The sequence below is a fragment of the Hippocampus comes genome, unplaced genomic scaffold (assembly GCF_001891065.2).
Source record: "Hippocampus comes isolate QL1 unplaced genomic scaffold, H_comes_QL1_v1.1 scaffold181, whole genome shotgun sequence".
Lineage (NCBI taxonomy): Eukaryota > Metazoa > Chordata > Actinopteri > Syngnathiformes > Syngnathidae > Hippocampus > Hippocampus comes.
Genome location: NW_017805136.1, coordinates 220135 through 234745, shown reverse-complemented (window position 1 = coordinate 234745; position 14611 = coordinate 220135). Strand labels below are relative to the sequence as shown.

The 14611-nt window shown below is 43.9% G+C and overlaps 2 protein-coding genes and 2 long non-coding RNA genes across 5 annotated transcripts in view; 2 read left to right on the top strand and 2 right to left on the bottom strand.

Annotated features, from left to right (window-relative positions):
• The first annotated feature begins 6 nt into the window (after window positions 1-6).
• On the top strand, window positions 7-2028 carry LOC109514074 (uncharacterized). Its single transcript, XR_002167928.1, has 2 exons — window positions 7-1761; window positions 1796-2028. It is a non-coding gene; the product is annotated as an uncharacterized LOC109514074 (long non-coding RNA).
• LOC109514075 (uncharacterized) overlaps window positions 1399-14611 on the bottom strand; it is a 17272-nt gene continuing 4059 nt past the window's right edge. Inside the window, exon 2 of the long non-coding RNA XR_002167929.1 lies at window positions 1399-2578. This is a non-coding gene — a long non-coding RNA (uncharacterized LOC109514075). The remainder of the gene's footprint in view (window positions 2579-14611) is intronic.
• shisa2b (shisa family member 2b) lies at window positions 3456-11643 on the bottom strand. Its single transcript, XM_019866883.1, has 3 exons — window positions 11516-11643; window positions 10971-11325; window positions 3456-4609 (listed from the first exon to the last, which is right to left on the bottom strand). The coding sequence occupies exons 2-3, from the start codon at window positions 11266-11268 to the stop codon at window positions 4041-4043; spliced, it is 867 nt and encodes a 288-aa protein (XP_019722442.1). The 5' UTR covers window positions 11269-11325; window positions 11516-11643; the 3' UTR covers window positions 3456-4040.
• spice1 (spindle and centriole associated protein 1) overlaps window positions 12499-14611 on the top strand; it is a 6378-nt gene continuing 4265 nt past the window's right edge. For both annotated transcript variants that reach the window (XM_019866882.1, XM_019866881.1), the window contains exons 1-5: window positions 12499-12899; window positions 13213-13260; window positions 13358-13495; window positions 13591-13693; window positions 13880-13977. In XM_019866882.1, coding sequence (XP_019722441.1) covers window positions 12798-12899; window positions 13213-13260; window positions 13358-13495; window positions 13591-13693; window positions 13880-13977 — 489 coding nt within the window. In that variant the 5' untranslated portion in view covers window positions 12499-12797. The remainder of the gene's footprint in view (window positions 12900-13212; window positions 13261-13357; window positions 13496-13590; window positions 13694-13879; window positions 13978-14611) is intronic.

Below are 14611 nucleotides of genomic sequence, written 5' to 3'. Positions count from 1 at the left end.
CCGCCCCCCCATACCTCCACTCCAACCGACTACTGAAGCATCCATCTTATCGCCGCACTTCCTATCTTTGCCCATCTCCACTACTTGACTTTTTTTTTTTTTTTTATGTCATTTATTTTGCTTTGTCTTGTTTTTTGTTCTCAAAAGTGCGAGAGCAGGAACGTTCTACCTGATTCTAGTACGGCAAGCCGTTGGAGAATTATTTGATATCCTACTAGTGCGCTGAATTGTCCCTTTACTCGTACACTGTTTGTCCTCATCGGTAAGACAAGTCAGCACACGAGTAAAGCAACTAGAGTGCACTTGTTGAATGACTGTCTTACAGGTTTGTGCACTAGTAGTTTTTCCCCACTATCGACTGACATTTTTGAGCACTCAGAGAATAACGAAAGTAGAACAACAAAGGCGCACGAGTACTGACTGAGCCGCACTAGTCGAACTATTAAAGCGGCACTAGTTGCATCGCTAAGGTGGACTCGGAGAGTTACTACGGTGCCTTAGTAGAACAACTAAGAAGCACTAGTAGACAAGCTAAATTGCACTAGTAAAACGATTAACCCTTTCGGGGACAGCGGTTACTACAGTGGACAGCTTATCATGTTATCAGGTTACAGGAAAAGGGTTCGAGTGCACTAGTAGAACGATGAAAGCAACACTAGTAGAATGACTAAGGCGCGCTAGTATAATGATTAAAGCCCACAAAGAAAACAATTAAGGCATACTAGTATCATGATGAATGTAGCACTAGTAGTATAATGATGAAAGTGCACTAGTAGAATGACTAAGGCGCACAAGTAAAATGATTAAAGCCCACAAATGGAACAATTAAGGCACACTAGTATAATGATGAAAGTGTACTAGTAGAATGACTAAGGCGCACTTGTGGAATGACTCCAGTGCAACAGTAGAACACTTAAAAATATTAATATAATAGTACAACAACCAGAGCCTGCTAGTAGAGCAACTAGGGCTGCCTTAGTTGTGATGTCCCCCCCCCCCCACTACAACAGCTAGTAGAACAGTCACATGTTGATAGTGAGGCAAAACTGCACTAGTAGAAAACTCTGTGCAACCAGTACGTCGAGCGGTATCCACTAGCTAACATCGAGCGCTTCACCGGGAGCACACAGACTGTCAACTAGTGTACAGCTGTGCCTCACAAGTTACATGTAGTTGTTCTACTAGTGCGGCAAATTGTCGAGTATTACCAATTGTCTTTACGAGAGAGGACAGAGAGGGTGGTGGTACCCAGACAAATCGGCACACTAGTAGGCTATTGACTAAATGCTGAAACGGCTTTCCACGGAACGCGAGTATGCATCCAAAACAACAAGAAGGGATATTATTTTATTTTTTTATTTTTTGGGTCTCGCCGCGGATTTTGTTTGTCTTTTTGTGTTTGTGAATGTGGCGTCTTGTCGCGCGGACGGCGCTTCAGGAATGTGACAATGACGGCTTGTCGAGAGGGAGGACGGGGGTTGGCCCGGCCGTCCATCCGAGTCCTAATCATTAAATCGAATCAATCCCAAAATGCGTCCGCCTCCTGCTGTCTGCGTCTTCTCGGCGCCTAAAAGGAGTCACGCGATTGGCCGGTTTTCACAAACAACACTTTTGTGCTCCGTTCACGTGGCGAATGCTAAAGAAAAATGGAAAGTTACACTAGACAACAACAAATTGGAATCAGAGATGTCTTCATGTGTCCCGAAACGCATTTCTGACTCTGATTTCAAGAATGTGTTTACTTTTTTTCTAGCACATCAGGTATTTGAAGGGGCGTGGGGGGGAAGGGTTGCAGGATACGGATTTTACCATACCTTGTCATTTCTAGCCATGACGTTTCCAAAAAAAAACAAAAAACCTGTTGCTGAACCTAAACTAATATTATGATATTCCATTATATTATTATTATTATTATTATTATGAGGGAAACCTGATGTGCTCGACGAGAAATAAAACAAAGGCATATTCAGAATCAGTGCCCAAAATTAATCTTTAAAAACTTAACTGATATCTGATTAAAAAAAAAAAAGTAATCTTTTATTAGCAAAAAAAAAAAAAGCTTTTTTACACAACCTGGTTATATTTGGAAAGACATTTTCCTGGAAAAAGTGAATTGAGGAGTTCCAGAATCTTGCTATCATAATACTTAAAAATAAAAAGCTAACTTTTATTGTTGTTGTTGCTTATTTTATTTTAACTTTTTTTTTTTAAATTAAAATGTATGATGGATTATTTTTTAAATGGTTGACTTTGCATTTTTTATCTTATTTATACTTGCATAGTTTTAATGGCTTTAATGAAATCATTTTTGTAAATGTGAAAATTTAGGGGTGGCGACGTAAGTAAAATTTCTGTTGCCATCATGAAACTGTGCACGCGCGTGTGTGTGTGTGTGTGTGTGTGTGTGTGTGTGTGTGTGTGTGTGTGTGTACACTACAATAGATTTGATTGTTGTATGGTTCTCATTCGCTCCATCCCCAAGCTTTGCAGCATCAAATTTACACAGACCTTTAAAATGACCCCCTCCCCACCACACACACACACACACACACACACACACACACACACACACACACACCTCAATCTCTCTCGTGTCCAAGTGGAGATGCCTTTCCCGCCCACCTTCCTGAACGTGCAGCTGCCGCAGTATGGAGAATCCATCCACTCCCGGCGCTAGTTAACTGTAAGTACGCTCCCAGCCAAAATCGCACCTCCTCCTCATTTCTTCTCGGTCCCGCCGAGCGCGTCTGATGAAGTGACGGCAATTTGTCCCAGCGTTCGCCGCGGGTGCTTGAGCCGTCTGCCAATGTGTAAATTGTGTCTTGCAAGGGGATAAAGAATATGACCCAAAAATGGGGGATAGCGCCTGAAAACCAGGGTGGGCAATCTACGGGCCTGTGGGCTAGAGTAAGAGGGGGTGCGCCAACACATCGGCGTGATTTGCATGGTTTAAGAAACTTGTCATAAACAGCACGTCAAGTTTCGAAAAGACTTGTTTTGACTTTTTTTAGGGAGTATGGTTTGTGAAAGGCTTCCAAGAAATGTCCAAAAGGCTTTGGTTTGACTTTTTGATGCATTTTGGAGTAGAGGGGGTGCGCTGGGGGAGAGAGTAAATAATAATCCATCCATTTTCAACACCGCTTATCCTGAACAGGGTCGCGGGGCGTCTATCCCAACTCATTTTGGGCGGAAGGCAGACCCTGAACTGGTCGCCAGTCAGTCGCAGGGTACATATAGAGACAAATGACCATTCACACCCACATTTCACACTGTCACTGAGTGGGAACCGATCCCACCATGGCCGTCCACAGGTCAGGCGAGCGTAGCACTGCACCGTCAGCGACTGTAAATAATAATGACAGCTCTAAAAGTATCCAACAGACTTTTTTGTTATGTTGTTTTTTTTCCATGTATTTTGATTGTGAAAGTTAGCAAACAAGATGCCAGAAGCTCCCTGAAAATGACTTGTTTCTTTTATTTCATTCCATGGTCTTAAAAAAAAAATGGTAGTAGTGCACCGCCGACGACCCAAGCGATATTGCTGCAGATTGTGCAGACCAACTGCACATTCCTGCATTTGGAAGGCAACGGGCGACTGCTTGTTTTCTCGCCAGATGCACTGAACTGTGCGAGTGTTAAATCGAGTAACACACCTCATGGGAGGGGTGGGGGGGGCGGGGGGGGGTATCGTCTTCAAAGCGCCGCCTAGCCATCCTTTGGTTGACGTCGGCGCTTTCTCACGCCGGGGTGGCGTCGGGAGAAACAATCCGGAGCGTCACGGTCCGTGCGCCGCGCTCACTTCATTAGCGTTTAAATAGTCTGGAGGGAAAGACCGTGTGTTTGCCATCGCACCTTACAAACGCGCAGCAAAAAAATCAACCCAGTCATCACCGCTACAAACACACGTATCATTCTTGCAAGTATTTCGCAACCCACGTTTGTCAGCTGAGCTCGGCTCATTCACGACACCAAACATCAGGAGGCTTACAAACGGGCCGGGGGGCGCGCCAGAGCCCTCTCAGGTAGAGTGAGACAGGTCGTCACACAGTCACCGGAGGGTATTTCTGCTCACTGGAGCCTCCAGTTTGAGCGGGAGGGCAAGGGGACTGAAGGGGTCTATACCCGCCTTGGTTGGGGTCCAGAAATGTGGGGGACACCGGATGGGCGTAGCCGATGTACTGCGGATGCAGGAACTGTCCCTGGTGGGGCATGATCTGCGTGGCCTGCTGGCAGTTGAGAACAGAGAAGTTGGTGGGCATGTTGACGAAGACGCTGGCGTCGGGCGGCAGGCAGCAGGAGGCCTGCGCCCGGACCAGGGGCCCGGGCGGCAGGGGCCCCGGCCGGGTGTTGGCGGATGGGGCGGAGGAGCTGGACGACGTGGCGGTGCTGGACTGACGCGATGACGAGCCCCTGGAGGTGCCGGCGCTGGACATCATGGGGATGGTCTCCAGGAGGCGGCCCTGGAGACCCCCCGTGCCGCCGCCCGTCGCCGACGAAAGCTCCTGCTTTGGGCGCAGGCAGCGACAGCAGCACATGGCCACCAACGAGCCCACCAGGATGAAGGCCACGAACACGGAACCCACGATGAGGAAGGGAACGTAGATGGGAACTGTGGAGGGAGGCGACAACGTTAAGAACCACAGCACAAAAGACATTTGAAGTCCAAACGCCGCTTCTCTGCCTGTCCTGACGGGTGAGTGCTGATTGGCTGAGACAGGGACACAAAAAAGCTTGCCTCGTTTGGAGTGAAAGGTGCGGCGAGATTTGCTGCCCAGGGAGCCTGAGACTCTCATTAGCACTTCTCGACTTTGTTTTGATCTCGTCCTAATCCTTAGCGCCCCGCCGTGTCCCCTCTAGTCCTTTCCGTGTGCGAATAACATGTTGCTGGGTAGTTTGTCACGTTGTGTCGATAAATATGGGTCATTTTCACATCATTTGGTCAATAACAGGAAAGACAGACCCTGCTGAATTTCATTTAGGAAGCTTAATTAATTTTACTCAGATTTGAATTCTTGGCAGTTGGTATCAATCAAAACGTAATATGAGTCGTGTTCTGAAGTAATATTTTTTGTCACACTTTTAATGCCCAAAGTGTGTCCCAAATGTAATGATTTGCAAAATGCATTCTGAAGATGCTCATAAATATTTTTGTATATATTGGATTTTTCTTCTTTTGCTTCATATAGCACGCCACACAAGAGAATAAAAAGATCGCCTTTGATTGGCCATGACTGAAGTCGTCTCTTGACCACTCCCACAACAGCGCAGCCCGCCCTAAACCTTTGAAGCAAAACACCCCCTCCAAATTTTCAACAGTTGGTGCACAGCTCTTTGACCCAACAGCAACAAAAAAAGGTGGAGCAAAGCATTTTGGGTATTTTTAAAAGGGAGTCTTTCCCAAATTCTTTTCGCCCTCCCTTAAGATTTGGACACACCCTATGCGCTATAAACACCCAGAAGAAACAACACGGCGAATGAAAACCTTTTCAATCAGCCTTTCGCAAACTTTTTTCGGGGGGGACAGTTGGCACACAGCCATCTAACCTCAAGACAGCCTTACAAAATACCAAAGTGGTCTTGCATACTTTTAAAAACAAAAATACAGTCAAAACAAACCTTTTGGATACTCAGATGTGTACCTAATGAAGTGGCCATTGAGCGTAAGCCAGGTCTGTGTGTGTGTGTGTGTGTGTGTTCGAGGAAGGGGGGGGGGTGCTGTGGGTTGGGGGGTTACATTCTTGAGCCAGTTATTCCTGGCCGGACTTTGCAGCGCTTGGCTTGTGCTTCAAGAAAAGAAGGCATTCAGCGTCCAATGATTTAATGAAAATCAAAGAAGCGCGCCCGTCTCGTTTGGCTGACTTTGATATCCAACAGAGCAAGTGAACGGCGAGCGAGCCACCTTTACGAGGCCTTTACGAGTGTCCGTTACTTTGCGCTTGAAAATAGAATTATGTTTTTTGTCGTTACAATCCTATTTAATGAGTGAGATTAGTAGTTGCCTTTAGGCTTCTCGAACAGCAAGGAAAGGAGAAGACACGAACCACAGAAGAAGAAGAGGACATGCAGGGAAAGCAGGGGCGTGCAGGCCGGGGGGGCCAACGGGGCGGCTCCCCCGACGCCTGTCGGCAAAATATTTTTCATGGGTTTCAAAAAGGCTATTTATCCTGGGTGTTTTTTTTGTCTCATTTTTTTGTAGGGTTTTCTTCATATTTTCTTAATTGTTGTACTTTTCGTGGACTATTTTTGTATTTTTCATGCAGTAATTGTTCTTTTTTTCCTAGGTTGTGTAATTTCACTATATACTTTTTAAAAATGTTAATATTTTTCATCTGTTTTTATATTTTAAATTATACACTTGTTGTAATCCAAATGCATTAGACCTCCCTTTTTTTTTGACAATTTCTCTGACGTTTGGAAAAATTATGTCCAAGAATGGGTCACAATGTGTTATTTTATGGTGGTTCATTTGAACGATTAATTGAATTTGGGCTAATGGCATGAAAATCGATTTATTACCTTGCTTCAAAGTAGCACGTCCTGAGAAAGTGAAAACTTCACATTATAATTATGGCTTCACTTTTCACGCTGGACGCTCTGGTGATCAAAACAATAATGTCCCACATTACGTCACGAGCAATTTTCTTGCGTTTTATCACGCACCCATCCACCCCTCCCCTCCTGTAGGTCGTCAAGTTATTTTCCATTCTCAGGGAGTGTTACGGAGCGTAACGTGGAGAGTGAGGCGACTAGCTCCAGTTTCCTTTTGTCTGCAGGCTCTTTTTTTTTTTTACTCTCAATGCCCATCAAAAGCAGAGGGGTCTGAGCACAGATTACAGCATGTGAGGCTTCCGACTGAAAAAAAGTAGGAGGGCAGGCGTGATGAAGAAGAGGAGAAGGAGGGCAGGTGACACTAAAGCCAGAATTGAGGTGTCAACTTCTAACATAGCTCACCCGACACCTCACTCCCAATAAACAGCTTCTCACAGGAACTCTTTCTATAAGTCTGTTATGGCTACACATATAAGGGTAATGTCCCTTGGGCATGGGGGTGGGGTCACTGACCTCTTTTCCTGTACTTATATGGGCATCAAGCGCCCTGCTTTCATCCGACCAATTGTATGCTTTATCGTGGTTTTGTATTTGTTTTCATGGTTTCAACCTCAAGTCCATTCGGTGAGTTTTTTATGAACATGGTGTCCTATCAAAGTTGCTTCAGGTATCATCAGATTTGACATTGGCATTGTGAACCCTGCCCGGAAAGAGGTTTTTCTATCTTGGACTGTTTGAGAAGCTTTATCACGGTCACGCTGCTCCAACATGCAGAAAAATGTATGCCATTCCCTTGGAAATGTGACCATTACAAGCAGCTTGTGGTTGATCAAAATGTTGTCACGTTAAATCTATGACAGACGAGAGAAAAGATGACGGAGGCTATTAAAATTTAGGAGTGGAAGCGACGATGTAACGTACATATGTAAAAACACACACTACTAAATACTACTACTACTAAATAGCATGCATTCATTACAATAGAAGCGTTGAACAACCTCAAGTCACAAGAATTACCAAATACATTTAATAATGTCTTGTGTACGAACCAGGACTGAACGATTTTGAAAAATAATTTTATCTTTTTTTTTTTGTCAATATTGCAATTTCGAATGAATATGCGATTATTTTTCCGTTGGTCCTCTTCCCATCCATTTTTTGCCAAACGATGAATGAATCTTGATGACAATAAACAACATCAGGCGTATTAAATGTAAATGTTGGGTTTTTACAGGTTCGGCTTACTCTTTCTTTTCATTCTGACATTACAATGTCGATTTGAATTTGATGAATTGTTCAGCATGAATACAAACTCCTTCTGTTGCTGAAGATGCATTCGCATGCGAGTATCCCCTCGCCTGATTACCTATTCGTCTGTTCACATAAATGTAGGCCTCTTAATCTGTAAATCTCAATGGTTTGGCCTCAACTAACCACCGACAGATGCCCGAGCCAAGAAGGAGATTTTTCCACCACTTTAAAAGGTTAAAACTGACGTCACAGCTGATAAACGTCATCCGATAAAAGGTGCACTAAGTCTTCAAATATGTACGAGTGAAATATACAAATGGTTTGCGAATGTGTTTTTTCACGGACCCCCACCCGTCACACACCTGTCGCCGCTCCATTTTTGGGAACACAGGCCGCTCGGACCCGTGCCCTCTGGGCATTCTCCCGTTGCCTGAGCGCCACATGTTTCCTCACGGCAGAGCACATTAATAACGTCCTGCCTGTTAGCCATCAAAGCCGCTCTGTGTATTCTTTGCCTTGAGTGATTAATAGCCTGTAAAGCGTCGGAAAATGGATAAAATGCAACTGAGCCTTGTACAAGGTGGTGGGGGGGGTAAAAAAATGTAAGGTTGGCCAGGAGCCAGCGGTGTGAAATGTATACAGCAGTTCCTGCAGTCATTACAAATGAGGGTCAGATTATAAAACAAACTGGACATCCATTGTCGGTGTGTGCAAAATAAAACGAAAAAGAGCGGTCTGGATTAGTAGAATTTTTGGTGAAGGTCATTGCCCACCCTGTCAGCAAGCTAGCATATTTCGCCCTTTATATGTACATTGCCTGCTAGCGGGTAATTTATTGAAAAAGGGGCAAAAGCGTAACCAATATTTATTTCTCACAGCATAATATCTACTTCATACTAATGTCCACCCTGTCATCACGAAACATCAACTGATATTGAATCTTTCAGAAATTCGAATTGTAGATATGACCACAGGACAGTTAGCTTGCTAACTTGCCAAGCTAAAGGCCACAATCTGCTCACTAATTGCTAACATTAGCCCAAAATGTCCACCCTGTCATCAGGAAACATCAACTGGTATCGAACCTTTCAGAAATTCTTATTGTAGACATGACAACAGGACAGTTAGCTTGCTAACTTGCCAAGCTAAAGTCCACAATGTGCTCACTCATTGCAAACATTAGCCCAAAATGTCCGTCCTGTCATCGTCCACCTTGTCAGCGAGCTCACAGATTTTTAAATTTATATTTTAATAGTTGTGTTGTTTACATTTCATCGACGTTGTCGTAAAAAAAAAAAAAAAAAAAAAAATTCACTTTAACGTGTGTTAATAGTTGTGTTGTTTACATTTCATCGACGTTGTTGTCGTAAAAAAAAAACTATTTCACTTTAACGTGTATTCACTCAACCTTACAGAATGCTCAATCCCTAGGTGGCCGAGTACAGTGAATCCTTGGAAAGCACAACAGTGGCTTTAAAAGTTGGGAGGATACCAAAATGAAAGGCGATTTGAGAAGGTGCATATGTTTTAACGGGCGGAGCTGTCAACACTTTCTCGTCTCGGCGACCGTCCACGATCCACTTCAAGTCCCGACTTGATTCCGGCAGTGTCCGAGAAATGCTATTCTATTTTTAAAAGTGCACTTTAGGACCATTTGGGAGCCCCACATAGCGTTTTTTTTTCTTTTTTTTTTTTTTCTTCTCTCTCTCTGCTGTCTGTTGTGCAGCTGTTGCTGCCAACCTGCCGGCAGCTGATCCTCCTCTCAACAAGGGGGCGTTCTTCATGGGAGGAAAGTCGGAGCCGTGTAATTGCACAAAATCCAATCTTGAAACGTCGGGAGAGTTAGTCAGAATAATCTCACTTGAGATGTATTTCAATACAACACATCCACACGGCTTTCCAAAATCATCCGCACATTTTTTTTTTTGACGTGGTCGACCTGTAGAATTCCTCTTTGTGTTTTTGGATTTCTGTTTAAGGCCCGCCTGCCTGCACAGCCTGACTGTAGGTTAGCTTTTCAGACTTTTTCAATGTGTGCGAGATAGACAGCTTTGTCAGGATGTTGAATGACTGCATGCGTGAATTTTTTTTTTTTTTTTGCCATAAAAATACAAAAAAAGACTGCGTTTCAACTATTTTTAAAGTTGAGGGTCGGGTGGAGGTAGTGTGCCAACTCTGTCAGAATGTTAAAGTAGTTTGGGAAAGACTGCTCTTAAAGTACCCCAAAAGAAGCTTTTTTTTTTTTTTTAAACAATTTTCATGATGTGTGAAGAGTACAGCGGGTGCGCCAATTTTTTTCAGGCATGTTGGGGGGGTTTCGCGGCTTAATAACTTTCCAAAAGACTGCCCTTTAGCTATCCAAAAAGCTTTGTCTGTACATTTTTTTTTAGGTTTCGGTGTTTGGGGTGAGTTGTCTGGGCGATGGGGTGCGTCAACTTCGGCTCACCTGTTTTCTGAAGCTCAGCCATGATTGTTTGAGCTATCCAAAAAGCTTTGTCTGTACATTTTTTTTTTTAGGTTTCGGTGTTTAGGGTGATGGGGTGCGTCAACTTCGGCTCACCTGTTTTCTAAAGCTGAGCCATGATTATTAACTGAGACCTGAGCAACTGTGATGTCATTTTTAGTCAACAACAAGTGGCAAAATGGCCGCACCACATAAACTAAATATTCATAAGAATGCCATGTTTAGACTAGTAGGGCTGCATGGAACGTATCATTCCAAAGAAATGTTGGGGGTTGACTTCTGTTAGCTTTATGTCGATGTGGCGCCTCAACTCTGTTAAGATGCTGAAGTGGGTGCGTGGCTGAAATCATTTTTTAGAAAGTCTACAATTTGACTTCTCAGTGTGTGTGCAAGGTAGAGGGAGACACCAACTTTGCGTGATTGAAAACGTTTGCAGAAAAATGCACTTTAGGTATCCCAAAAACGTAGTTTTTACTTTTTTGAAAGCTTTATGTCGGGATTTGAAGGGTGCACCCCTTAACGAAAGCTGCTCTAATGCTACCAATATTGTATCCAATTATTTCTGCATGCCAGTGACTACTAATGTGTAATGGATTACATTTTGGAAATGACTTTCCTAACTCATTCCCAGCAGCATTTTCAGAGAAGTCCTCCACGGATTTTCTTTATCCTGTTATGACTAGTGAGTGCGCACACACGCTTTTACCTGCACCGGAGTCCTTGGTCTCCTTGCCCTCGGACCCGGGTTCCAGGGCCCTCCTGTCGTTGTCGCAGCTGCCCTGGTCCAGCCGCGCGTCAGTGCTGGAGCAGCAGTAACGCAGCTCACACTTCCCGCAGCAAATGATGGCGTCCACACCGTCTATCTTCTCCGGGCACTGGAAGCCTTCCTTCCACGCTCCCTGGGCGTCGTGCCACCCGTGGCAATACTCCCCGCTGGCCTGCACGTCGATGGTGACCAGGAGAAGGGTCACGACCACGGCGGCCGGGAGTCCTGCGGCCCACATCCTCGGGCGACGGAAAGAAAGCCCCGCCGCTAAGATTCACCGGAACGATGAGGGGAACTGTGGGAATTAAGAAAAGGAGTGATGCACAACTTTGGCGCTGGCATTTATTTGTGAATTCCCGCGCGTAATTGAGTCTCCAAAAATCACTCCACGCGATTATCCTCCCGGGATCAAGTTTAGTCTCCAAGTGCGAGTTTTTTGGCGTTAAATCCAGTCCGGGCAAACAGTAGAAGAGTTTCCAAAGTACTCTGCGAGTGTCCGTGGGGTCCTGTGAGCGGTTGTTGCAAACGTGAGTGGTGCGCTTCGCATGTTGCTGGGACGCCCCGACGAGAACAGCACAAGGGAAGTCCAGGACCTGTTGGGTCAATCCAAGCTGATGCGCTCGGCACATCCTACTTTGCGTCACAAGTGGGGCGTGGGGAAAGTCTGGAATGACAGCCGGCCAGGTGAAATACCACCAGGCAGATACGTTTAACTGTTTGCATCCAAGTGACTATCGTTGTTTTGTGACTGTATTGATTTGTGAAAATAACTATTCATATAATAGCACTGTCTACATTCGGGACTTATGTAACTTTTTCGAAGTAAATGTGGTGGCTCACGTCAGGGAAGTTTCTCAAGTGAATGGTAACATTGCCATCTAGCGTATGAATGGGCTCATTACACCAGCTCATTGATAATTGTCTCATTCTTCTATGAAGGGCATTTTTACGATTAAATGTGTACCTGAAGTTAATTTGACTGTGTACCAGTATTTGTGAGAAAATAATACCAAACATTTAAGAAATACGGTAAAAAAAAATTGGCGTCAAATTAATACACTTACGATTAATATCTTAAGATAACATCTTTATTGTCTTGGCATTTTGACAAGCTCCCTTTTACGATATTTCTTTCAAACAAAATACTGTACATGTTTTGTTCATTGTTTTTTTAATTATGTGTTTTCCACGAGTTACGTACATTCAGTGGCTAATACTACATTTCCCACCATGCTCTCGGCGTCACGATGCTTGCGTCGTGACAAGTCACGCACACACAAAAAACAGGCAGATATAATTTTAGATAGCAAATCTAACAGTTTTTAGGATTTATTAAATTTATTAAAAAAGGATAGATTTAAGTTGACATTTCAACAATGCTGGAGCCATGACTAATTCTGTTCAAAATTATCGGCACACAGTTCCTGGTCGACAGTACTACATCTCCCATCATGCTCTTCGCGCGCGTGACACGCAGTACAGGGAAGTGGCGCGGGACGGTTGAAAAACTCAGGCAACAAACCACGACAGACAGATTTGAAGTTAGCACTGCGAGTGGCATTTCGAGGCGCAATTATTTTTAAAAATAGCAAGTCGTCTGTAGAACTAACGTCGGGGTTGTTTTACGTTTACTTTTCCACGTAAACTCGAACTTCAAATGTGAGCTCGCTCGCCGTAAAAGTGGGTACTAGCGAAAGCTAACGCTATAACTCGTTGACATTCGTTTCCGCTAACCCCGCAAAGTTGTCGAAAAGCGCTTTCCCGAACATGTCATTAGCTCGAGGAGGATGTCGGACGCAACACGGCAAGGGCCTGAAAAACCCCCTACGCCCCAAGAAGACAGCGCCTCTCCCAAAAAGAGAATGGGTGGTGAGTGCCTGCGTCATTGACTCAAACAGCAAAGATTTCTGCCATAAATGACGAATCCTCGGGTTACGACGGATTTCACCTAATCTTACATTACTATTATGTTATATTAAATGTATGTTAAAAAGACTCAGAGCCATAAATATAAAACAATCATATACTGTATATAAGGGGATAGATAGATACTGTACATACACACACACACACACACACACACACACACGCACACACACACACACACACACACACTTTGGGTAGTCCTCGCTTGGTTTATTCCTCATTGTACACTTTGATGAAGCAATGGTTTTGGTTTCAGAGCACAGTCAGTGACCTGTCCGTGCACAAGCTGACCCCTGCAGAGCTGGTAAAGCTGGTTTAAGTATCTTTCAATGATTCGTTTTTAAATTATCTTCAAGCCTAAAGACCTCTGGTAACGATTTGTATCCCCGGTGTGTCCTCAGAACTATCGGCGCGAAATCCGTAAGTCGCACAACAAGGCCGCCGCTCAGTGGGAGCTGCGAGAGAAAGCACTGAAGGCTCGCCTCAGGCAGGCTGGATGTGGTCCTTTGGACAAAGCCAGTCACACAATCATGAGAGAGGTGTGGCATCATTTTCAAATAGTCTACTGAATTCAATCTATGTTTTTTTTTCTTTTTAAATAAAAGTCTACACTGTATTTCATTTTTGTTTGCAGGTGTTTTCTGACAAGCTGCTGCTGCATGATGTATTGGCCCGCTCCGACAGAGCCTTGGCCGTAGTCCATGACCTCTTAGGAGACCCATCACTAAGGCAGACTGGTAGAATTATTAACATGCCTCATTACCCACATTTTAATGTGTGTGTGTGTGTGTGTGTGTGTGTGTGTGTGTGTGTGTGTGTGTGTGCGAGTGCGAGTGCGTGACATACAGAATGACAGAGAGAGAGCCATTTTAATGAACACAGTGTTTGTGGGTGTGTGTGTGTGTGTGTGTGTGAATCTGCAGGACATCCCAGCGTGACGATGTCCCCACATGTGGACTCTCCAGTTTTCCAGAGATCCACCGAGCTGTCATCCCTCAATGACTCTATGCTGGATCAACAGGTGTGTGTGTGGGTGTTGGTGTGTGCAGGTATCCCAGTAGAGTTTGTTCAACACACACACACACAGACACACACACACTCACTCAAATAAGATCCAAGCCCCCATAAAATGATCAGTCAAAAACTGTATCCAAAATTCTGACCAATAAGGCTTTTGATTCATAGATATATTAGTCAAATTCACTTTTGAGGTGACTTGAAACTGAAATATGCAGTATACATAATAGATATTTCCATATTTTTCTTATATATTCATGCACATCATTTATTTAATATATATTTTTAGTGTTTTTTAGTACTTTTAGTTAGTTCATGAAGCATATAAGGATTGTGTTTATTCGATATATTTTTCCGGGCCTTGCATAGCAGCGACATGACTTGTACTTTCGTCATAATTTAAAGGCAGAACAAAATTCATCAGAGATGTATTAAATAGGTGTTTCAGAATCTAATCTTTATCTTACATTATTATTTATGGAAAGGCAGACTTCTTTGATGCAGTTCTTGTGTCGCCCATCATTTTGATGTGCAGAATTAACTAATATTGACGCTGATATTTATACACGTAATATTTAAAAAAAAAAATCATTATAATTCTCTTTGCCATGGCCTTGCATGGCTTGAATATATATATA